Source organism: Electrona antarctica, assembly GCF_951216825.1.
Source record: "Electrona antarctica genome assembly, chromosome: 18".
NCBI lineage: Eukaryota > Metazoa > Chordata > Actinopteri > Myctophiformes > Myctophidae > Electrona > Electrona antarctica.
In genome coordinates this window covers 17,589,414-17,615,281 of record NC_136799.1, presented here as the reverse complement: position 1 = coordinate 17,615,281, position 25,868 = coordinate 17,589,414, and the positions used below count along the sequence as shown (strand labels likewise).

Sequence of the window (25,868 nt, the reverse complement as noted above, 5' to 3'; positions counted from 1 at the left end):
ACGAGCCAGAGATCTCTAATTAAGCAACCATAAAACATGATATGTTTTCTCCTTATGTGATTTGCCTATTTAATTATTTATCAGCTATACTGGTATCCATCTGTTTTTCCTCTCACTTTCACTGTGTGTGTGTGTGTGTGTGTGTGTGTGTGTGTGTGTGTGTGTGTGTGTGTGTGTGTGTGTGTGTGTGTGTGTGTGTGTGTGTGTGTGTGTGTGTGTGTGTGTGTGTGTGTGTGTGTGTGTGTGTGTGTGTGTGTGTGTGTGTGTGTGTATTGTGTTGTTTAATCGTACACTTTATACTGTGCATGTGCAATGTGTATGCAATGTATGTTGTGCTGATGCTCAAGTTGAAAGCTTTGTTGTTGCGTCATGCATAATGTATGTGACCTAATGCAATATCTCAGATTCTTTTGCAGGGCCAAAACACTGTAATGTTATTAACCTACAAAGTCAAATCCTCAGTATTAATGTGTCAATGTATAACGCTTGAGAGTGTCCGAAATCTACAAATGTTCAATTTGTACACAGGCAGGAGTTAACCCTCAGGATCTTCCAGTGTACCTTACTGTGCATTTCACTGTTCCTCCTTATTCCAGAGTCTTGTGAGTGCGAGCACAGAGGCCCATGATAAACTAGCACTGTCCAACGTGACAGAGAGAGATGCCGGGAAATACTGGTGTCGGGCCTCTAACTTTGTAGGCAAGTCGGAAAACGCTTTCTGGCTTAAGATACACAAACCAGGTAAAACTCCTGCAGCCTCGAAACAAAAGCCCTTTGCTTTTGTACCGGGCCTTCCAGCAGCTATAATAAGATTCCTGTGGTGTTTCTTGGCTCAGTGTTGGTCTCCTGGGTGCGGGTCTGATGAGCTGGCTGTCTCGTTGGCTAATAGGATCTTTAAGTACTAAGCTCTTTTGAACACCTGAGTGTTGTCGGTGTGTGTAGTCGGCGGGGGGAAACAATACCTCCCTCACACATGTAGTCATGGGTCCATTTGTACACTTTCAGGTTTCAATTAGAACATTTTATTGAAAATTCATAGTTGTGTGACCAACATGTTTTTTTAGTTTTTTTTTTTACTGAAAATGTTTTAATTTCAAGTTGTAAGACAGTCGGTGTGCCTCAGTTCTTCTCTCGTGGTTTGTAGGTGGGTTAATGATGAGAGACCAGTTCCCTGTGGGTTTCCTCTATTCTATGTGGAGCTGAGGTAGAAAAGATTGGCCCACACTCTCATCCATTTAAAGCCGCCACGTTCTGCTTCATCTTCTGTCCCGATCAATAACAAAACACAATATCACAGCCCTAATTACAGCTAGGACCCCAATACAACTTCAAACGTCCCCCTTCAGCGAATGCACGCACGCACACGCACACACACACACACACACGCACACGCACACGCACACACGTAGAGTCAAAGACTCTTATTGATTTCTCTGAGAGTGCATCCTTCAGTCGTATTAATGTTCCTTTATATGAAAGCGTGCAGCAGAGCACAGCTCTTTGATTCATGACTCTGCCTGGATGTCACTGTTCATTACTAAGGCCCTAGGAACAAGGCTCTAATGGCTACACACACACACACACACACACACACACACACACACACACACACACACACACACACACACACACACACACACACACGCACGCACACCCCTCTACCCTCCATCACACCACATCAGACACCAAGTTTGAAACCGACTCCCCCGCTGGTCATTGCTCCGTATAGTTGACTATTAGTCAAAAGGCTGTAGCCGCAGCTGTTGCTGTTGGTGGCTGATGCTCTTCTATACAGATGAGCCCACCTCAGCACTGCAGTCTGCAACTCTGCATCACCAGCTTCATTCATTTGAAGTTCGGTGCGGGGAATTGGTGAGGGAGACTGTGGGCTGTGCAAGGTGTATTGTCAACGCATCGCATTGATTCAATTTGAGCTCTCAGGAAATCTAGCTGCATCGGCAAGTCAATAAGTCACGTCAAAGTCAAGCTTTAAGGTTATTAGTTAGCTTGCACCTCAGAGCTGAGTTATGCCTGATTTGTACTTTGTAGCGCGCTGCGCAAGGTGTGTAAAGACTATTTTCGGCCAAGTATAAATCAGGCTTAATGTAAGGGTGTAATGGTGCTTTTGCGATTGAAAGTGTACAATTGTCTGCCTTTCCAAGTCAAATTGAAACTTGAAAACGTGATGTTAGACAGCTGCGTTACTTTGTTATTCTTGTATTTCTTTATGCTTCTATGCTCTCACAGCTAAAAGTGGGTAGGGGGTGCTCTGTTGCTTGGGTGCCTGTTGTTTCCAGGTGGTGGTGATAGGACCGTTGCTGTGGCACCAGACGAGGGGGAGAAGAAGCCCCTCTTACAACGCCTCATCCTCTGGACTGGCTCTCTCTCTCTTTCTTTCCTCCAGGGTGTGTTTGTTTGGTGCTGGCATTTCCTCCTAAGGAGCTTTGGGTTCATGAAATCTCCCTTTCTCTCTCCTCTCTCTGTTTTTCCTTTTCCCCTCATCCTCTGCAGACAACCGGTATAAACGCTACGGATAAGGAGCTAGAGATTCTCTTCTTAGCCAATGTGTCTTTTGAGGATGCAGGAGAGTATACTTGTCTAGCGGGGAACTCTATCGGCTATACTCACCACTCTGCTTGGCTCACGGTGTTGCCAGGTATATTTTCTGGTGTTACTTCCCCTCTTCATGGGTCTCTGATCTTGTGTGTTTTTGTGTTCCTTCAATGCTGATTGCTTACAGTGGCAGCCATTAAAAAAGTCCCCACTTCCTGCATCTAAGTTAAAATTAGCCTCATGTGACACTAGCATCTTGCACATTCTGTCAGCTAATGAGTGAACAGATTTGGAATTTTCCCCAAAATTCCTGTGGTGCCGCAGAAGTAATGCATTACTGTGCTATCTCCAACACGCACTGTATGCAGTAAAAGTGGGGCTTTTATAATGCCCACACCTGTAGTATATGAATATGATTATATCATTTTTCTTTTGCTGATGTCATGCTTTACTCAGTAGCACAATAATCAACTTTGTACTCTCACAACAACTGCTTTGTAATCACCGTACCGCATACGCGCGGCGTCTACTTGTTAACACGTGTAAAGTGCGCATTACATCCATCTCATTGCCCTTCTCCCACCGGGAGGATAGACATGCATAAACCTCTGTGAGGAACACGCGCTCGTTTCCTTTTTCCTCCTTTAATTTGTATTATTTATTTTCTAAATCATCTGTTGTGGTGTCCCCAGGCTACAAAGCAATTTAAAGACATTTCTGGGCTCTGTGTACAACACAGTAATTACCTCCCAGGGGAGCGGTACATCACAGGTGCAATTACCTGCCTGAAGATTCAGGTGTAGATGACAGTTACACCATCTTGTTCTACTCTCCCCGTGTCGCCAACAACCCAAATGGGACACAAATGGGACCATTGTAGTTTGGGAGTTCCTTTTTTACCCAAACAAATAAATGATTTATCGATGTTGATTCATTAGGACGGTTCGCACCAGCGGCTGGAGAACTCCCAAATCCCACGTGGTTGAAATGTGCTACTGAGCAATGTCATGTTTTATGGGTTTAATTAAGAATGATCTGTTTGTTTACGAATTTCCGAGGCAAAAAAAAAAGTTTAAGTAATTATCACAGCGATAAAGCCAACCATAGAAGTATTGCTGCAATAGAATGAGGGATAGATAATAATGACACATTTTAATCATTTGTGCTGTCGTGCAACCGAGTCCCAAAATGGAAATAGCCGCTCTAGAAGGTCAGAACGCGTCCCATCCGCAACACGATGTGAGCTTGTAGATTCGACAAGCAACTTTGCACAGCATGAGTTATGTAGACAAAATAGACTAGCAGCTATATCTTGCCCCTTATCCCTAAACGTATTTGCTTTTTTTTACTATTTTAAAACATTTTAAAATAGTTCAAATAGCTACAAGGTCACAACGTGTATAAATTGGCTAGTTGAACTATTTTTAAATGTTTTAAAATAGTAAAAAATGGCAAATAGTTTTAGGGATAAGGAGTAAGGGGTGGTGCAAGATAGGGCCCCACGTGTATTTATTTACTAAGCAGTGGCTTGCATTTGTGTTTGTGCACCTCCCCCCATAGCTGTGGATCTAGACAAGGAGGAAGACTATGCAGACATCCTGATCTACGTGACGGGCTGCGTGCTCTTCATCCTCACCGTGGTCATCATTGTCCTCTGCCGCATGGGCATGACCAAGCAGAAGACACTGCCCACGCCGCCCGTACAGAAGCTCTCCAAGTTCCCTCTCAAGAGACAGGTAACAGAAAGTAGATACAAGATTTGCATCATCAAATAATCTCTCCCTCTCTCTCTCTCTCTCTCTCTCCCTTTTCGTCCCCTCACTCCCCGTCTTCAGTGAAGTGTGAAACCCTCTAGACTGCAGTTTAGGATTAGCAATTACATTATTTCCACAAAGACTCAGTGGTATTAGGGTGTCATCTGCAAATTGTGCTGAATCACATTTAGACATTGTGAATTTTGGACCATGTTACCCATGATGATACCGTGTGGTGCATAGAGCAGGGCAAATACAACTGCATGTGTCTCTGTATTCAAGGAACTCTTTATTACTTTTGCGATCCGTGCTCAAGTGTTATTGTTTGGTTTTGCCTCTAGACAGTAAAATCCAACCAAATGGAAATGTAAGGATTCCATTTGTACACCGAATAAAAATGTATACTCAGGATTTTACAGTGTACCGCACACTGAATATTGTTGCTGTAGGGCAGAAACCTTGTATCTCCATATTTCACCTTTTTATGTTTGGCTCACAAGTTGTGAACCTGAAAACTGTCTATAGCCGAATAGACACAGGTTATGTTTTCCATTTCCTGAAAAGTACCCGTTTTGGACATCCTACACAAGGTTTCCACCCAACAGACAGTGACGATAGACATAAGACCTGAGAGCAGGTGCTGCATCCATCTTTATATGAGCTCCGCATGCGAGCATGTGTAGCTCTTGTGTTTCTGTCGGTGATGTGGCGTAGCGCGGAGGCTGGAAGGCCTCAGGCCTCCGTGACATGTGTTCACATTTATCTTGGAGCGGATTCAGCCGAGGGGATATTTATGCCCTCCCAACGACTGTCAGTACCAGTGTTGGATTTCACTCTCATCTAACACACACACACACACACACACACACACACACACACACACACACACACACTCACATGTGTACACAGTCGCACACACGCTCGTGCATGCAAGACGTGCATACATGCACACGCATGCATGAGCGCGCATACAACACACACACACACACACACACACTTGCACTCCTCAACTGTTTTGGGAAAAATCTTAAAACACAGCAGCTGCGTCTCCCAGTGAAGTGGCCTTTCATTTCAATCCCGAATTATACTCTGTCGTACGACAGCATCTTGCGCCAAAAATAGCAGATCTACAAACACGCAGCGTGTTTGCGATGTGACACATTGTGTGCTTGGAGATCTGCTATTTCTTCAGGAGGATATATAAATCTTGACTCTCACACAGTCCCACCCTTCTAATGCTGAGACACATACTGTATACTGTACACAGCAGTCCGTGTGTGTGTGTGTGTGTGTGTGTGTGTGTGTGTGTGTGTGTGTGTGTGTGTGTGTGTGTGTGTGTGTGTGTGTGTGTGTGTGTGTGTGTGTGTGTGTGTGTGTGTGTGTGTGTGTGTGTGTGTGTGTGTGTGTGTGTGTGTGTGTGTGTGTGTGTGTGTGTGTGTGTGTGTGTGTGCGCGCGCACGTGCACATGTTCCACTGCTCCAGCTTCATAATTAGAGGCTTTCCCTCTGAAATGATATATATGCGTCCCCATTTTTAGAAAAGATTGTTACTTGGAATCCAGCGCTCTGTAGTTCAAGAATACAGGCGAGTCTGTATTCTCTCAGCAGGAAAAGGTCTTATATAGAGCCTTAAAAGAACTTGCCATATGTTCCTCTTTCATGTTTTTCTGAGTCTTTCTTTTGTGTCAGGGAGTGTTTGTTTAAAGAAGAAATGTGTGTTTTTTTTTTTCAAGACATCTCTCTCAAAAGTCTTTGCTTGCAAACATGAGAATCTTTTCCATCTTTATGCTGTGGTCTTTTATGGCAGTCAGTTCAAGAGGGACCGTATAGTGTGCATGCGTGCAAGGGATCTTTCCTTCATTTTTCGCAACACTAATCTACCGGTTGTCTTTGTCCTTTTTCATAACTCAGAGTAAATCTCCTAGAAAATCTCGTGGTATGTCCCATCTGATATTACTCTCATTCCTCTCAAATTGTCAGTTGGGTTCGACGGCCGTGGTGTTTTGCTTTGTTTCACAACCCTTTTCTTCTTTGAGTTTTCATCCACCCCCCCCCCCCCCCCCCACACACACACACACACACACACACACATACACCCCCCTCTCTCTTTTTCACTTTCTCTCCTCTCCTCTCTGAGGAGGGGGTGTCGGAATTGGGATATCTTGGTAGGTGGACATGTTTCTTCCAAGAGGGAGACGGAGCGCCCCACACACATGCACTTCCAGAGATAAATGAACACTGTGGAAGGACACACAAACAGATACACACACCTTGGCAGGTCTATGACATAAACACATTCATCAATAAAACACCCATCTGCCGCCGGACGAGTCAGATGAATGGTGATGGAGTTGCGGAGCCTGCAGGCGGAGTGGCAGCAACACGGCTATGGCTTTCTGGAAATGGAGTTCAGCTGATGGATAGAGATGTCCATCCACCTGTTTAGTGGTCTGCCACCGACTGCAGCATCACCCCCCCTCACCCTCCATTTGTCTTTGTTAGCGCCCTGCATCTTACTCTTCTCTTCCTGTCCCCCTCCAGCCACCAAAGGCTGTCTAGCCATCTGTAAGGTGTCGGCAGGCAGACAGTCTCAGTTGGCCCCTTGCAGGGACAGCGACGGGTTATTCGGTGCTGGTGTCATGTCCCATGTATCTTGCACCCATAATGATTGCTAAAATGTGTGCGCCATGGTGCTTTCTTTTTTTCTTTCTGATATTTTTGGGGACTTTTCTGCCTTTAATTCGTACAGTGGAGACGAACAGAGAGGGTGACACGCAGCAATGTCCCGCTGGGCCCAGGAATCGAACACAGGACTTAATCAGAGCCTGTACTGTATACTCTGTATGGCACGCCCATTAACCATGGCCCATCGGCGTCCCCCTTTGCTTTATTTTTGTTCAGCAATAAAATCCTCTTGTTTCCATAAGAGACGAGAAACATTTTCAATGGCTTCCATTGCATTATACAATATACATCATGACGTGTTCAGGTATTGTTCTGAGAGACCTTCACTTGATTCCAGAGCAGATCTTGGATCAGGTTAAAGAGAAAATCACTCTCAGCAGTTGCACATTTTATTTCAAACATGGCTGGATGGTTTGTTAAGAAAAGCAAACTCACTTTTGTAATGCTCCAAGTATTTATTCACAAACACAGCAGGCAGGACATACAACGTTTCGACCGGTATTGGTCTTTTTCAAGTAAGGTGGTCAAGTATGGTTTGTCTCTCTCTGTCTCACACTGTCTCTGTCTGAGATCTCCTTGTAGACCACCTCTGCCTTTTCAGAAACTATAACAACCTTTCTCTTTTTGCACTCAAGCAGGTGTCTCTGGATTCCAACTCCTCCATGAACTCCAACACCCCATTGGTCAGGATTGCCCGCCTGTCATCCAGCGACGGACCAATGCTGGCCAACGTACTTGAGCTGGAACTGCCCTCTGACCCCAAATGGGAGTTCTCCAGAAGCAGGTAAGAAAGAAAGAAAAAAATAAACATCTCAAATATATATAGAATTTGCTGAGATTGTAGAACATTAGTTAACATATATAACTGCTTTATTATATGCTTACAGTATTCGTTGCTCTAACCAGATCCTAATTTAACCTTTAAACAAAACACAATACATATACAATATACAGTATTTCCTGTATTGCTTTTTGTTTCAGACTGACACTGGGTAAGCCTCTGGGGGAAGGCTGTTTTGGTCAGGTGGTGATGGCCGAAGCCATCGGGATCGACAAGGAGAAACCCAACAAGCCGCTGGATGTTGCTGTGAAAATGCTGAAAGGTTTGTGATTATACTGCTTTTAGTGGGTATTGTGGGTAATGTAGGCAAGCTCTGGGAAATACTACGTGATCTTGACAACAGCAAAAGTCAGGTGATTTCCTGATGGTGGAAGTGGCATTTGATATTGTTGTTGTGGATCTCTCTCTCTCTCTCTCTCTCTCTCTCTCTCTCTCTCTCTCTAACCTTGACTCCCAGGCTTGCTTTCTCAGAATGAAAGCTGGGGAATGTTGAAGCGAAAAGTGGATAGAAGTGGGCAGGGCCGCTAGATTGGAGGGCTGGCCACATGAGACTACTTTCTCTCTGTTCCCCTCCTTCCATCCCTTTGTCCGTATCTCTCTCTCTCTCTCTCTCTCTCTCTCTCTCTCTCTCTCTCATTATTTCCCTTTCTGTAATCTATAAAAGTGCTGTATTAGTTCTCATGTGTTTCTGTATTTATACCCTTTTGTCATCCTGTCAAGCACTTGGTGACAACATGTATAGCAGGGCTGTTGAACTGGTGGCCCGCAGACCAAGTCTGGCCCGCCAATAAAGTTGGATCGGCCCCTTGGGTTTCCGCAATGTGGCCCCCTGAACAATTTAGTTGAATAGCCCTGATGTGTAGTTTAGTTTGTAGTAACTTATGAATAATGTTTTAACTCATTGAGTCTTTCTCTCCCTCTCAGATGATGCCACAGATAAAGATCTGTCAGACCTCGTGTCAGAGATGGAGATGATGAAGATGATCGGGAAACATAAAAACATCATCAACCTCCTGGGAGCGTGCACGCAGGACGGTGAGCTCACCTGGAGAACATCCCATTTATCACAGAACGCAGCCTGACAGCTTCCATGTCTCCAAAGGACAGGACTGCACGTTGGAAATTGGAATATTAACCCATTTTGGGCGGGAACCCCTTTTGGTGTTAGCATTATGTTATGCTTTAGCTATTGAAAAATATCAGATCTACAAGCTCATAGCGCGCCACTCGGTGGCGCGCTATGAGCTTGTAGGTCTGCTATTTTTGAAAAATCGAAGAACGACTGACATAGAAACATAGCTTTTTCAGAAAACTGTCAGGATGTAGTAGACATTTTTAGAATCTGATCTCAGGTCAGAATGGGTTAAGTTCTGGGGGTAAAATGAGATGCTAATGCTATTCAGTGTAGAATAAATGAAAAATGGGACAAATTAAAGATGAAGCCACTGAAAGTAAACTGTGACCTGCTCACGCTCTCGCCACCCCCAACCATTTAAATAAAATGACTAAAAATGGAAGGTAAAGTTACTGAAAGTCAAAGTGTAATATTAAACACTTAACATTGCCGGTGTACAGTATATCTCTAACTGTGCACAGTTTCCTCTCTACATTAAGTGATTCCATGTCACATATGTACCTTTTCTATTAATGGCTGAAATATTCCACTACTACTACTGCCACTACACTAACCATCTCTGGTGCAATTACTACTATAACATAACTATAACACGTTGCCTGCGCTATAAATATATCTTTAACTCCCGTTCCCTGCCGATGTTTTTCACCAACCTTTGAAGAATTACCGCGTCACAACCGTACCTCCATTTCATGAAAATCCGCCTAAACAATTTCCCATCGTTTGTGTTTGAGTGGAAAAATCCACCACCGCAGTGATCCGAAACAACAACTAAGAACAGAGCAAGATGGATGCGCCCATCACGCATCATAGGCAATGCATTGAGCCTCAATTTCCCAGAAACCTTAGCAAGCCAGTGTGACTGATTCTGTTGAAGTGAGGGGCACTCTTATCATCGTACATCATCATTCTCCATTCATTGTCAATGGGAATTTTTGTTTAGGACGAAAATAGCCGATTTCCTTGTCCACATATGACGTAAATTCTCCATTCATTGTCAATGGGAATGTAATGTTTGTGTAAAATGAAAAGTTTCTAGTTACTTTGGCTATTTTTTGGATAGCCAAAGTATAAAACTATGGTGATTAATAGTGGTTAAGATCTAAAATGACACAGATGCTTTCCTGGTTTGAATGGGTTAATGAATCAAGGAATAATGAAGTCACTGCCATGGTTTCAGGTCCTCTATACGTGCTGGTGGAGTACGCGTCCAAGGGGAATCTGAGAGAGTACCTCCGGGCCCGGCGGCCACCGGGCATGGACTACTCCTTCGACACCTGTAAGATCCCTGACGAGCAGTTGACCTTCAAAGACCTGGTGTCCTGTGCCTACCAGGTGGCCCGTGGCATGGAATACCTGGCCTCACAGAAGGTACGGAACATACAGGGAGATGCTGGGGAGGAGCGCACACTGCACATACAGCACGCACGCACGCACGCACGCACGCACGCACGCACGCACGCACGCACGCACGCACGCACGCACGCACGTGCACACACACACACACACACACACACACACACACACACACACACACACACACACTCTCTCTCTGGCCGTGTTTGAGACATGTTCTAACGTGTGTGTGTGTCTGTCTACAGTGTATCCACAGAGACCTGGCGGCCAGGAACGTGTTGGTCACCGAGGACAACGTTATGAAGATTGCCGACTTTGGTCTCGCCAGAGACGTGCACAATATAGACTACTACAAAAAGACCACAAACGTGAGTTTATTACTGCAGCTATTTCAGTGTTGTTGTTTTTTACCCTGAGGGGTGGAGTTCATCATGTTAAGTCAATAATATTGAAAAACATTTAGGAAATTATGCTATATAGATTTTACTGTGTTTTTCCTAGTGTGTTTTCCTATTAATAACTACACTGCACAAATGCCATTTACCTTGTGTAAAATGGCCAATACAGGATCATCTAACTTAAAATGTTTGGCGATCATGTGTATTACACATGGTAAGTTCTTGTTGAAGGCAGAAACCCTCTACATGCTCACTTACTGTAATCCTCTCTGGGCAAGAGGACAGACCAAAGACCTAAAAAAATGCATGAACGGGAGGGCATGGGCCTCCGGTCTTTGAACTGGGCCGGGTCTGATGGACGTTGTTTTGTTGGACAGTAGTGTCTGGGCTGTACAGAATAGTTCTGCTGACCCAAGCACCTCTGTTATATTCTCTGCTGTTGTTGCAGGGTCGTCTACCCGTGAAATGGATGGCTCCAGAGGCGCTGTTCGACCGGGTCTACACGCACCAGAGCGACGTGTGAGTTTTGCACGAACCAACACACACACATGAACACCCCCCACACACACACTTTTCACATGCCACCCCTCCAACCATCTGGATGTGCTGTACACCCAAGGAATTCGGGTTGTTGGAATATCATGACGGTGCGCGTTAGCATCAAAAAGTAAGAGAAGTAGCTAGCGTGTGAATATGGATTTGTGGCGTTCCCTCGGGCCCTTCTGCCCCCCTCTCTTATTATCTTGCCACTAGCTCTGTTCTCTGCTCGCTGTCATCTGGGCTCGCTTGATAATCCAGGGGCCCATTGTATATCAGCATCCACTGCATTCCGCACCATGTTTGTACCTTAATCTCCCATTATGACATCAGAGGGCAGCCGAAGCGGCACGCGGGCCCCCAGCATCTTAGCATTATTTTATCAGTGTAAATCCACCCATCCCTGGAGTAGGGTGAGATAAGCAGGGCCATTCTCTGTTATCACGAGGTATTCCCCTCGGGGTGATTTCCTGGGATATTACAAAGGAAACCAAACGGCAAAGACAGGCTTGGGCTTGGCCTTTTGTATAACCTTTGATTGTTCCCTGATTGTTCCTGTGTTTTGGTCACGATCAGCTGAATAAAGGAGAACTCGGGAGTAGAGGTCCAATGTCTTCCAACTCAGTCTGAATAGCATGGGCAGCCTCTGAGCCTCGGGAGTAGAGGTCCAATGTCTTCCAACTCAGTCTGAATAGCATGGGCAGCCTCTGAGCCTTCCATCATGATTGGAAAACTCAATGCTCCTCACGTTGACTCCTAAGACACGCTGGACAAATTGGTGCCCTTGGTAATGTTTATCGGAGGGGTTTTCTCTCCCTCCGCCCCCACATCCCCGCTACGCCCTTGCCCCTCATCCCCCAGTCGCAGCCAGACTTTGTGTCCCTGGCAGCCCCATCCAAGTCAAACACAGGCCCCTGTCAACACTGGCCTGTCTCTGTGTGATTACAGTAGTAGTGGGAACGGGCCGGGAGAGGAAGATCAGTCCTCTCTGGTTGTGTTGTTTCAGCAGGTCTGGATTACTACACAGTTTAGTCAGTCTTTATACAGTAGTTCAGTCCACTCTTTCTCACTCTCTCACACACGCACGCACGCACGCATGCACACAGTGAGTAGAACACTGTCCATTAAGTGTGTGTGTGTGTGTGTGTGTGTGTGTGTGTGTGTGTGTGTGTGTGTGTGTGTGTGTGTGTGTGTGTGTGTGTGTGTGTGTGTGTGTGTGTGTGTGTGTGTGTGTGTGTGTGTGTGTGTGTGTGTGTGTTGCATTTAAATAGCGCCTTTATCCAAGGCGCTTTACATAGATTGTGCATTACATTCACCCATTCACACACACATTCATACACCGATGGCGGAGGAAACCATGCAAGGCACCAAACGGCATATCAGGAGCAATTAGGGGTTCAGTGTCTTGCTCAAGGACACTTCGACACTAACTCTGGGGGAGCCCGGGTTCGAACTGGCAACCTTGCGGTTACCATCCAGCCACTCTACCCCTGAGCCGCCGCTGTGCGTGCGTGTGCGTGTGCGTGCGTGCGTGTGCGTGCAAGAGAGAGTGAAGTCGATGTTAATAGAATAAAAAGTGAATGTTCACCTGGGATAAGCTACTGTTAGATTAGTTTACTGGTGCATTTTTCTCAGTCCAGTGGTATGGCCCATGCTGGGAGAAGACCCTGAGACCAACACACTGTAATGATAATGAGTTGGTAACTGGCCCACTGTCAGCCCAATTATTCCTGGCTTCTGCTTTCTTCCTGTAGATCTACCCCTCCACTACCACTTAATCTCTCTCTCTCTCTCTCTCTCTCTCTCTCTCTCTCTCTCTCTCTCTCTCTCTCTCTCTCTCTCTCTCTCTCCCCCTCTATCTCTCTCTCTCCCTCCCTCCCTCCCTCCCTCTGAGAGAGGCAGGTGTCTCTCTCTTCCTCTAATTTTCCCTTCTCTACCCACCTTTGCTTCCCCTCCCTGGCTGTTCGTCCAGTGAGTCCACGCAGCCCGGTAGCTGCTGTTTGAGCAGAGCGTGGATAATTAGATTAGGGCCCTGCTGAGAACTACAGCGGGAGAAGGAGTGCTCCAATTCAGAGCCACTGGACCAATGGCCAAACAATAGGAGCCTGGCCTAATAGACCAGTCCATTATGTGATTACCTCCCCTCATGTTTTATCCATTTTACTGAGTGAGCCTGCTGCCAGAGACAGTCAGGGAAGGTGGGTTGAAATGTGCGTGGAGTTGGGTTGTACTTGAGTTTGGATAAAGGATCGTATGGTAACTGAGCTTTGCTAGTCTTGGGTGGGTGTACTAGGTCCTTCATTTCAGGGTCTCCTTTACACATAATCACACGGTCCTGGTTAAATAAAATAAGCCAAAAACAATGGCATACAATTTTGGACTGAGGCCGATTCTAAAAACGCTTCTAAATCTTGACCTAAGTTTGCTGAAAAACTTCAAATATTTCTATAGAAGCATCAAACATTTTACATTTTTGAATACTGTACATACTGTACAGAACCCCGAGAGGGGTTCCCGCCCAGAAGGGTTAGAACACCAAAGGGGGTTCCCGCTCAGAATGGGTTAAAAGTAGATTTAGATTGTTTTATGAAAATAAACTTCAGAAGAAAGCCTCTACAAAATATGTCTGATCAGTGGTCAGTGGTGTTGTGTTGGTTAATACCTCCAGAGCTACAGATGTGCCCAGCTGGCCAGGGACTAAGTCCCGCCTCCAGTTCCTCCACACTGTCACCCTCTCAACGTTCTAAATCTGCCTGAAAAAAGTAAAGATACAAAGAGTGAGAGTTGGACCGCCTACTCTTCGTCTAAGAAAGAAAGCCTTTTATCAGTAAGAGCATAGATCTGATGTGTGTTTCTCCAACTGCACACAAACAGTACACTGTGCTGCACCCAAGCAGCTTTGTGACCCCTGACCTTTACCCTCTGTGCATGTGTGTGTGTGCTTGTAGGTGGTCCTATGGAGTGCTGCTATGGGAGATCTTCACCCTGGGAGGTTCTCCGTACCCAGGCATCCCTGTGGAGGAGCTCTTTAAACTGCTGAAGGAGGGTCATCGGATGGACAAACCAGCCAACTGCACTCATGAGCTGTACGTCACATATATGTATACTAGTGAAGCAAACGTAGTACAGTAATCGCTAGTATGAAAATATTTTTTTATAGTCATTCATTTTTGAGTGGCACCGGCCCCTCCAATGTCTGGCTTTTAGGCATGACCTCATGTGGCAGCCAAGTCTATGGACTTTTAATGTTTGTCTTATTCATGCTCCCCCAAAATCTGCAAGCCTCCGAAAATCAACATGACCCCCTGAAACATACGACTGCAGTGCATTACAAGAACAGCGAGTATAGAGGTTCGATCTGTTCAACATTCAAACGTGTTTTAACTGATGGCTTTACCTTTCATTTCCAGGTATATGATAATGAGAGAGTGTTGGCATGCTGTGCCCTCTCAGCGACCAACCTTCAGGCAGCTGGTAGAAGACCATGATAGGGTTCTGTCCATGACCTCCACTGATGTAAGTCTCACCACAATGCCGGACCTGATCTTAGACTTGATAACCTAAAGCTTATATTGGCTAAAGGTGTAGCTCCTCAGAAATACCTCAGTCATACCTCAAAGCCTCTACTTTCCGATTGAGCTGTAAGCCGCAAAACTGGCTGGAAATGTTGCCCCTAAACCAGAATGTAGAAGTACACAAATGATTTTTGTTTTGTTTTTGTTTTTACTCAACCATGTTGAAAGACAGTGATGTGTGTTGAAATTATTCATTCTTACATAAATGGTTCATTTATCGTACAGCAGTTTTCTTAACAAAGTTACAAAGTGGTTAAAAATCCAACTGAGTTAACATTTGACCTCTCCCTGTGACAGGAGTACCTGGACCTGTCGGTTCCCTTCGAGCAGTACTCTCCTACCTGTCAGGACTCAAACAGCACCTGCTCCTCAGGTGACGACTCTGTGTTTGCCCATGACCCTTTGCCCGACGAGCCCTGTCTTCCCAAACCGCTCCCCAGTAATGGGGTGATAAGGACATAATTGCCCCCACACACACACACACACTGGGAGGGGGCAATTAAGTCCCTTGCCACACTCCACCCCCCGTGAGACTTGTGACCACCTCTCAGTGTGATGTCTTGACAGCCTTGTTGAGGTTGGAAAAACATGAAAACGAAAAACTGTCACTTGCAATACTTCCACAGCGCTTCAGTTCTTCAATTGATCTTGTACTTTTGGTAGAAAATGCTGTACGATTGAGGGTGTTCGTTTTCTATTTGAGAGACTCCTAAGTATTGAAGGAAGGATTTGTTTTCTTTTGCTGTTGAACCGTGTCTATTTTTTTTGTTTGTTTGTCTCTTCCTTTCAATGAAATGAAATTCTATTTTTGTACCTGGCCAGTCTTTTTTTTTAATTGACAATCCGTGGGGGTCAAACCATTCCGTGCCTACTTGGGGGAAGCTCCCAGAACTGAAACAGGAAGTGATGTAAGAGGAGTGGAAGGAAAGACAATGGTCAGTGACTGGTCACGTGATGCAGGGGCATTTGTTTTTGTTTTATTTCTCTTCTGCATGGACCTCTTAGACTGAGATACTGTACATGGTCTACCCGGAAGTCTGTTTGAACTAAATACCAGCAACGAAAGAATCCGTTCGATAATGTGACTCGTCTTTCCGATGACACTTTTGGTCCTTCCTCAAAACATACTGTACTTCCTCACAATTCTGGCCGGTGTTCCGGCGTTTCGCCTTCTATAGATGACAAAGAAATATTCAAGAATGGACATGAGTACACATGGCTACATACATAGTATGTGTTTATTCCTGAGTTTAAGTGAATCAACTTAATGCTTCATCCTCCTAAGCGAGCAGCTTGGGGGGGACCATGGAACAATGCTCTCATCCCTTGTGAGGTTTATATAATTAAGGTTTGTAGGAGGTTTTTTTTCTATGTATCTAGAAAATGATTTATTGTAAATATATAAATGCAAATATGTATCATATTGCTGTGCACAGCTATGTACTTAAAAGACAAAAAACTCATTTTTTTCTAAAGTATTGTTTTAGAACCGAAAGCATTGCAATCTAGGGAAGACACTGTCATGAAAACATTTAGTCATTTTAATAAGTGATTACAAAAATAGGTTTTATGTTTTATGTATATTTGTAAAGATATTTATAGACTTAACATGTGGTTCTTAAGTTGAAAGATCTAGTTTTAGATTTTAGTACTGTAAGCAAAGATTTTTATTTCTTTTTTTGTAACTTATTTTAAGATAGATCTGCAATGTTTATTTTTCACAACTGGCTGATTCTTACCTTTCTGGTTTTCAATCCATATTTTTCATTTATTTTTAGTTTGTTTACAGTCAAAGAAAACAATATAAGAATGTATGGCAGACGCATAGAGATAATTTTTAGCTTAACAGTGTTTTCAGAAAGCAAGTGCAAGATTCAAATGCCAGAAGTGAGACTTACACATGAATTGAAGCTCCAACTGTAACTGTAAACAAATCAGTTGAGTGAAATGGTATTCAGTTGGTTGAATTTGATACAATTTGTTTGAAAAACTAACAACGATGTAACTCTTGCTGGGCAAGAAATTGACAGTGCTTCGCAATATGTACCCGAGAGGCCTTTTAGTATCCCTGAAGTGCTCAAAGACATACTGAATAGAAAATATATCAAAGTATATCTGCTGTAATTTAAGCCTTCCCATTCATAAGCATACTGTATATTACTGTAAAGGTTTCCGATCTCATTCATCTAAGACGATCAAAGTGTTGCATGCATTCATAGTTAAATTAAGTGATGTAGGTGCAATCCCCAAAAGAGTCCTGTCCTGTCATAAGTGTCCTTGAGCAATGCATATACTCTCTACTAGTGGCCATATTCTACTAGTGGCCATATTCTAAATCTGAATAAGAACTTTTGGCAATTTTGCCTAAAGTATTTATTGACTCGTGCACCTGTTTTACACTCTTACAGTATGTCATTGTGTTACTTTAGTGCTACTAAAGAACCTGCCCAGAAGCTTGAGAAGTTATCGCTGCTCCATAGTGTTAATATTAAGAAATGAAGGCATGCTGTTGTGTCATAGAGACACTACACAGCAGAAAAAACTCAAGTTTGTCAAAGCAGACTCTGAAACGTATTAAGTATGTGTGTGTGTTTGTTTGTGTGTATGTGTGCGCGCGCGTATGTGTGTGCATGTGTAGTTGCGGGTTGTGCCACCGTAACACACTTCTTTTTAAGCCTAGTTTGTCAAGGAGAAGGAAAACAAAGTGCCAAATGTTTAGTCTTAATAGTCTTCTTTCATCCTGTCTTCTGAGATCTCTGAACCAAAATCACTGCACTGCCAGCGAGAATGTAAGACGTGGAGGGTTTGGTTGAAAGTGCGTCGTGGCTATATGTGCAGGGAACGGTTATGAGATTGCCAAATAACAACCTCCCAATTCCCCCCAAAAGTTTATGCTGTTCTCTCCAGCTAACCCCAAATAGTGGAAGGGTTGAAATGTTTACACAGCCTATGTTTAGTGAAAGTCTCAAAAGGGAAAGTTTTCTGTTTTGTTTGTCTGTTTTGGTCAAGTTGCGTTGAAGCATGATTCGATCCACTCATTGCTGAACGGAAACAAAGAACAGTTGGTAACCACACAGTAAAATACTCAGAATTCATTTAACTCTTGAGCGTCCATTTTGTTACATTTGTACTCTGAGTTACAAATGGATAAATTAATTAACACAGAGGATTATACTGAGCACTTTGCAATGGCTACATTCTCTTCTCAGTTTGTGTAATTTGAATGTGTTTAATGACACAGTAATAATGTCAGTACAACACTGTCCAATACATGATGTAATTACAGGGGTGCAGCAATGCTGTACAGTATATAATGTAGTATACAACTTGGTGCAAGTTCATAGCTAAATGTTCAAATGTATGTTTCCACTTACACAGCTTTGTTCCACCCTGGTAGAAACATTACTTTTAAAGGCAGTTGACTTATTTACAATAATTATTATGATAACTTATACCAACAAGCCTAGCACACCGAAGTAATCATATATTTCTTCTGACTGTATTCACTCCCAGTTTTGGCCCCATTCATATCAAGTGCCTGGAATAATTTAGAAGGAAAGACAAAATTACCCTGTTAATTTTGACCTAATTTTGAATGTATAATTACAAAATAATAATTATAATAATGATGATAACAATAACAAGCCGTTCTGTCTAAAATTCTAAAAGAAGGTCATATCGTGTGAGTTGTTTTTCTTTCTTTTCTTTTCTTTTTCTTTTCTTTTTTTTTAGTGAACCAGACAGACAAAAGGCACTTGTTTAATAACAGCAGGGTGGAGCCAATGAAAGTGATAATGTTCCTCTATTTATTCTTCCATGCTGAGTAAAAGCTTTCCCTATGGCGAGAGTGTTACAGCTATGTGCTTTCCTCATGCTTCATGAAGAGCCAGATTATGACAGAAGATGTATACTCCTTTTACTTCATATTTTTGTCAGGGGGTGTATCTTAATTGTTATTTTGATTTCCATTTGTTTGTTTCTTTTTTTTCTTTTTTTTACACACACCCTTGTTGGTATTTATGTGTTGAGTGTAAAGCCTGATTTATGCTTAGTCATATGGAGTTGTGTGACAAAAATAGCTGATCTAATGTGGATTGGCTATTTTTGTCGTGTTGATCGTGTTGATAGGACAGCGCATAAATTAAGCATACTGTAAGAGATACAGTTGGGTGCCACCGATATTGTCCTTTTCTTTTTGCTGAGGTTTGCGTGATCTGCGCAAAAGGACAGTTAACCCATTTTGGGCGGGAACCCCTTTTGGTGTTTTAAACATTATGTTAAAATTTAGCTATTGAAAAATAGCAGATCTACAAGCTCATAGCGCGCCACCGAGTGGCGCGCTACGAGCTTGTAGGTCTGCTATTTTTGAAAAATCGTGAAAATATTTATTTCAGAAAACTGGAGGATTTAGGATTTTTTAAAATTTTGAGGTCAGGCCTAAATGGGTCAAATGATAAGGGACAATATCGGTGGCACCCAACTGTACAGATGGCCCCTTTCTCTGTTAGGATTAAGTCCCCTTCTTTGGTTGGAATGAACTGAAGGCTTGATTTCCAAAATGACACTGTATTCGGTAGGCAACCAGAAAACCATATATCTTTTTACAAATAAGTGATTCCAACCCCATAGACATAACCATTTAATAAGTAAAGGCCTAGAAATGACTCATAGTTGTAAAGGTAACCCATCATTTTGCTTGCACTTTCATGGCCAACGCTCATAGTTGTCGTTTTCATTTCCCTCAAACGATGGATGTCTGATTTTTGGATTAAAACTGGTTTAGGCAGGGGGTTTGTTCTATTGTATGTACAGTACATTGTACAGTACAGATCATTGTTCTATTGTATGTACAGTACATTGTACAGTACAGATCATCGCCTATTCTGTTGTCTCCACTCTGACTGACTTATTTATTTTGTATTAATGTATTTAATGGAAAAAAGAAAAACATATTGGGAATTTGAGTTTTTGTTTAACAAAGGGGGTCTGTTAGCCCCTAACAGTGAGATACATATTATCTATGCCACCAATGGAAATTTCAAAGATAAAGCTCTATATTGTTCCCAGGTTGGAATTGTTGGTTTTTCATCACAGGATCCTCCAGTTTTTATGTTAATTATGGTCATGCCGCTCTAACCTACTGCGATGAGACGTTACAAATTAATTTATAGTTTGGAATTTCTCGCTTTTATGTTGCTGATACAAATAGTTTTTTGTAGCCGTGTGGGCTGTTTTGTACAAATCTTAGGAATATATTTTCATGGCCCTTTTTGTTGTTTTTATTTGGCATTCCACATCTTTTTACCACCAGTTCAGAATGACAGAACCACTTTCTGTCCACAGTTTTGGTTTGTCACCCTCCCCACCCCAACAACTTCATTTCTACAGCCCACGTAATTTATTTTTCTCCTTTGTTTTTGTTCCGTTTTTTTGTCTTTTAACATAGAAAGGTGGAACTAACCATTTGGTATCGTGTTTTATTTGTTTTGTTGTAATTCAAAGCTTGTTTGTTGCAATGTACCTGTTCATGATCTCATTCAGTCTCTCTGGAACATTCCACCACAACAGAACCCATTTGGGCAAACATCCCACACAGGGACAAGAATCTCTCTCTCTCTCTCTCTCTCTCTCTCTCTCTCTCTCTCTCTCTCTCTCTCTCTCTCTCATCCTCTCTGTGCCTGACAAACTATGCTGTCAAAGAGGTTTTCAAATAAACATGTTATAAAAGTGATCTCCTGTCGAGGCCGTCATTCATTCCTATAACTTGGAGAGGAGAAAATGTGTATTAGTCTCCTGTTGCGTAAAAACAACAAGTTAAACGAAATCCAGAGCAGAATAATTTGGGATTCCTGTCATACAAATTGGGGGTTTTAATTTAATGAATGACCAAAATACCACAGTGTGTACACATGCAGATCACAGGCCTTTACTCCTCTTAAATCACAGCAGGGAAACACAGGCAGCATACATCTCAGCCGCCACTGCCTGTTAATTCCTGTCATACAGTAAACAAATTATTATTTCTTTCTCTCGCTCTCTTGCCTTTTCTTTGTTTGCTGTAGTGGAGTCATAAACCATTCTTTGTAAGATGCAAGTTTAATAGAAGCCAGTGGTAGTGGGTTGGGGTTGTGTGTTTGTCAACTACACTCACTACGTGTGTGCGTGCGTGTGTGTGTGTGTGATTGACAAACACACAACCCCAATATACATACAAGTGAAATGGAGAGGCCCTTGAGATGGAGAGGCACTCGAAAAGAAATGGATACAAAACTAGAGTGACAGAATGTATCTACAGTATATGTAGAGTAACAGAATGTATCTATACAGTATGTAGAGCGATAGAGTATACTGTATCAGTGTTACAGAATATTTCTGTATGTAGAACCATGCAGAATATGTCTGTATGTAATAGTTATAACGTGTTGACATTTCGCATTGCAATAGTCTCAGTGTGTTTAAGGCTGGGATATGGTTTCGGCTAGACAGTGATGGACAAAGTGGTAGACGGAGAGACGCATTGAGAAAGATATATTGATATTGCTACAGAGACAAACTAATGAGAGAGAGAGAGAGAGAGAGAGGGAGAGAGAGGGAGAGAGGGAGAAACAGAAAGGCTATTGGAGAGAGAGAGAGGGAGGGAGGTGGAGGGTGATGGGGGTCTGTATTCAGGCCATTGGCCCCGGGCCCCGTCTCGAGTGCGTCCTGAAGGGAACATCCTGCCGCTGTGGAACTTCCTCGCTCGGCTGAAGTGGTCCATTCACAGAGCCCTTGTAAGGGGGGGCTTGTTTTTGCTGCTAAATGGATGTTTCTGTTTCAGAGGTGTTTGCCCTAGTGGAGGCTTTCCACTCCTCCTCCAAAAACGCCTTCCCTCCTGCTCCCCTCTTCCTCTTTTACTCGTTCCCTCTCTCTTCTCCTCTTTCTCTCTCCATACGCCTCGCACTCCTCCCTCTCCCCTTTGCTTCTCTCCTCCCTTAACCCCAAGGCTCTCGTTCTTGAACGCCCCCCCCACCAGCACTCTATCCTTACTATGCTTTCTGACCTTTAAATCAACCCTTATTCGTGTGTGCATGCGTGGGTGCGTGTGCGGGGGGTTGGGGGGTGGTTGGGTGACAAACGCACAACACAACTATAGTCCCCCAACTTTTTTCCAGCAAGTATAACTTACTGTACAACAAAAGATTGGATTTGTTTACAGAGCATAGTTTCAAAAATCTATTTGCTTGGGTTGGTTTGGAGATCTTTTTAGCCACGTAAACCTAGTTGGTTGGTTTAACCAAACTAGGTCTGCTCCCTTTTTTTCCCCTCTACACCAAATCTCTTCACTGAAAATATCCAATCTTCTATCTGGATCAGCTATTTCCAGAATAAGGACTCATGGTGGTATGGTGGCTGCTTCTTGGTTGCTGCCTGTAACACTGGGTGAACTAGGATTCAAAGTTGATTTCATGGCAACACTCGTAAATGGCCCGTAAGAGCCGCAGCTGAATGCCTAAAGTGCAAAATGTAAGTAAATGCCAAGCAGTTGGTGACTCCCTTCTTTCAGACTGGCAGCTTTTAATCGGCCACTTGAACATGTACGTTTTAATCATTACAGCCGTGCTTTTAGAGCACTATTAGTGATTGTGTAACATGTGGTTCCGTCTTGCTCGGTGGGTAAAGCATAACATGAACACTGCCAGGGTAAGAGGTCCTATTCACTGCATGGCTTTAATAAGTACAACACTGCACTAACGCACTGAAGGTTAGGAGTTCAGTTCTCATGGGGGCCACCCATACTAGAAACATATACACTCCTGGCACTGTAAAGGCAATTTGAATAAAAGCATCCGCCAAATGGCATAGATTAACCAAAGTTTCTGTTTGTGAATTCCAAATAGGAGGGAATAGGAGAAAATGGTAAGCAGAGCAGAGAGAGAGACAGAGATTTTCTGGAAGATTCTCATGAATCTAGACAGACCAAACTGAAACTCAACCCTGAGCGCCTGACGAACTCAGCCATTTTTATCGCCGTCTGGATTCATGCTCTGCCAAGGAGCACTTTAATTGTTTCTCATTCACTCAAAAACAGACAGGAGTTGCCTGAGTTTAAAGAGCTGCCTGAGGTTTAAAGAGCTGTCGATTGTTATTAGGAAGCTCTCTGCTCTGTTAATTTCCATGTTTCAGTTGTAGGCAGAGATACTGTGTGTGTGTGTGTGTGTGTGTGTGTGTGTGTGTGTGTGTGTGTGTGTGTGTGTGTGTGTGTGTGTGTGTGTGTGTGTGTGTGTGTGTGTGTGTGTGTGTGTGTGTGTGTGTGTGTGTGTGTGTGCATGTGTGCGTGTGTGCGTGCCTGCATGCGTGCTGCGTGCGTGAGAGAGAGAAAGAGAGAATCTATATGTGAGTGTAAGCATGAGCATCGTGAGAGCATCTCTGCGTGCAAGCTTGAAAATATAAATGCACACTTACATGCCTTGGGATGTATACACACACACGCACACATGCACACACACGCACGCATGCACGCACGCACGCACGCACGCACGCACGCACACACGCACACACACACACACACACACACACACACACACACACACACACACACACACACACACACACACACACACACACACACACACACACACACACACACACACACACACACACACACACAGGATAAGTTCCTGAAATTGGACCTTGGAATGTTGTCACTGTAAGTGTGCCAAATCAGCGATTAACTGCGCTCTCCCAGAGACAGGCGTGTAGTGGAGTGAAGTTTGAGAACAGGTGCGTGTAAAACAATCTCATGTTCAGGGCTCTACTGAGAGCCTGAGTCCCACTGCGCTGCTGCAATGCTGGAGTAGGAATAGAAACTATCCATGGTTTACTGATTGGTTACTGATCCATGGTTTTCTTTTTTGCTCTTTATGCAAGCCCATATTATTATGTGACACGGGGGCTGAGGTTATTGATTTGGATGATTGTACAGTGTAGTAGTGCAAGGTTATTCACATGGATTGAGGATGTACAGTTTGTGGTATTAGGTAGAGCTGAATTAAGGCACATAAATAGGCTGTTCAATTTAAGACTAATGAAATAACAAAGTTCACAGTCAAATATCTTCTCAGTGTTGATGTAACACCTGAGTGTACAAATGGAGCCAAATGGACCCATTTGGTTGGTGAATTGTACAGCTTTTAGTAACAACCACCAGAAAACTTCAAAGTGCACACATGATAGGACAAACATTTCGGTCACAAGACAACCAGTCAGTGCCATATGCCTTTGGTTCGATGTGACAGATTCATTTTTTCACTTCCTCTACCTAAAATTATGTTTATTTAACCACGTATACCCTCTACTGTACTTTAGTCCACTTGCCAGAATGTGAACCCTCAAATCCTCAAAAAAATCCTCAAAACAAATTTTTCGTGACTTTCACCTTTTTTTCAAATCCGCAATAACCTTTACTTGCATGTGAATTATTTTGTTTTGACGGTACTTGTACTGTTCTACATTTTTAATAAAATATTCATTTAATCAATCAATCAAACCCATTAATTATAACACAGAGATGCTATTAACTAAGCTATTCATGTCAACATGCTCTCTGAGTCTCAATAATAAGTAACTGCTGTTTAATGTAGCAGAAGAGGCAATTAATTGAACACAGTTTGGCACAATTTTAACATCCCAGATCGATTGAAATATGAATCTACTGTGCTGTGGAGGCACTGGGGGGACAGTGGGGACACTGTGGAGGCACTGGGGGTCCACTGGGGAGGCACTGTGGAGACACTGGGGAGGCTCTGTGGAGGCACTGGGGGGACACTGGCACTGGGGAGACACTGGGGAGGTACTGGGGAGGCACTGGGGGGACACTGGGGAGGCACTGGGGGGACACTGTGGAGGCACTGGGGAGACACTGGGGAGGCACTGGGCAGACATTGGGGAGGTACTGTGGAGGCACTGGGGGGACACTGGGGAGGCTCTGTGGAGGCACTGGGGGGAAAACTGGGCACTGGAGAGACACTGGGGAGGTACTGTGGGGACACTGGGGAGGCACTGGGGGGACACTGGGCACTGGGGGGACCTGGGGACTTCAGTGCTTACATATGTTGCGACCGAAGGTCGCAACATATGTAAGTGTATGTAAGTACATTGCAAGGAATGAGTGCATTCGCCATGTACTTGAAGGAAGCCTAATCCAATCACTCTTAGCTTTCTCCAGTTTATCCCTGAGTTTAAGTTTACCCTATTGTTGAGGCACTGGGGGGGAAACTGGGCACTGGAGAGACACTGGGGAGGTACTGTGGGGACACTGGGGAGGCACTGGGGGGACACTGGGCACTGGGGAGACACTGGGGAGGCACTGTGGAGGCACTGGGGGGACACTGGGGAGGCACTGGGGGGACACTGTGGATGCACTGGGGAGACACTGGGGAGACACTGGGAGGCACTGGGCAGACATTGGGGAGGTACTGTGGAGGCACTGGGGGACACTGGGGAGGCTCTGTGGAGGCACTGGGGGGAAAACTGGGCACTGGAGAGACACTGGGGAGGTACTGTGGGGACACTGGGGAGGCACTGGGGGGACACTGGGCACTGGGGAGACACTGGGGAGGCACTGTGGAGGCACTGGGGGGACACTGGGGAGACACTGGGGAGGCACTGTGGAGGCACTGGGGAGACACTGGGGAGACACTGGGAGGCACTGGGCAGACATTGGGGAGGTACTGTGGAGGCACTGGGGGGACACTGGGGAGGCTCTGTGGAGGCACTGGGGAGACACTGGGGAGGTACTGTGGGGACACTGGGGAGGCACTGGGGGGACACTGGGCACTGGGGAGACACTGGGGGGACCTGGGGACTTCAGTGCAATGTACTTACATATGTTGCAACCGAAGGTCGCAACATATGTAAGTGTATGTAAGTACATTGCAAGGAATGAGTGCATTCGCCATGTACTTGAAGGAAGCCTAATCCAATCACTCTTAGATTTTCTCCAGTTTATCCCTGAGTTTAAGTTTACCCTATTGTTGTAGGACTTTTGGTTTATTTA

The 25,868-nt window shown here is 44.1% G+C and overlaps 1 protein-coding gene across 2 annotated transcripts in view; it reads left to right on the top strand.

Annotated features, from left to right (window-relative positions):
* Nucleotides 1–19,003, top strand: part of fgfr3 (fibroblast growth factor receptor 3) — a 50,315-nt gene extending 31,312 nt beyond the window's left edge. Inside the window, exons 6-16 of one of the 2 annotated variants that reach the window (XM_079528111.1) lie at nucleotides 2,512–2,656; nucleotides 4,114–4,289; nucleotides 7,630–7,775; nucleotides 7,973–8,094; nucleotides 8,757–8,867; nucleotides 10,148–10,338; nucleotides 10,569–10,691; nucleotides 11,170–11,240; nucleotides 14,207–14,344; nucleotides 14,669–14,774; nucleotides 15,131–19,003. In XM_079528111.1, coding sequence (XP_079384237.1) covers nucleotides 2,512–2,656; nucleotides 4,114–4,289; nucleotides 7,630–7,775; nucleotides 7,973–8,094; nucleotides 8,757–8,867; nucleotides 10,148–10,338; nucleotides 10,569–10,691; nucleotides 11,170–11,240; nucleotides 14,207–14,344; nucleotides 14,669–14,774; nucleotides 15,131–15,295 — 1,494 coding nt within the window. In that variant the 3' untranslated portion in view covers nucleotides 15,296–19,003. Of the gene's footprint in view, nucleotides 1–2,511; nucleotides 2,657–4,113; nucleotides 4,290–7,626; nucleotides 7,776–7,972; nucleotides 8,095–8,756; nucleotides 8,868–10,147; nucleotides 10,339–10,568; nucleotides 10,692–11,169; nucleotides 11,241–14,206; nucleotides 14,345–14,668; nucleotides 14,775–15,130 lie in introns of both variants that reach the window. The other variant, XM_079528110.1, reaches the window with a different exon arrangement.
* The last annotated feature ends 6,865 nt before the right edge of the window (nucleotides 19,004–25,868 follow it).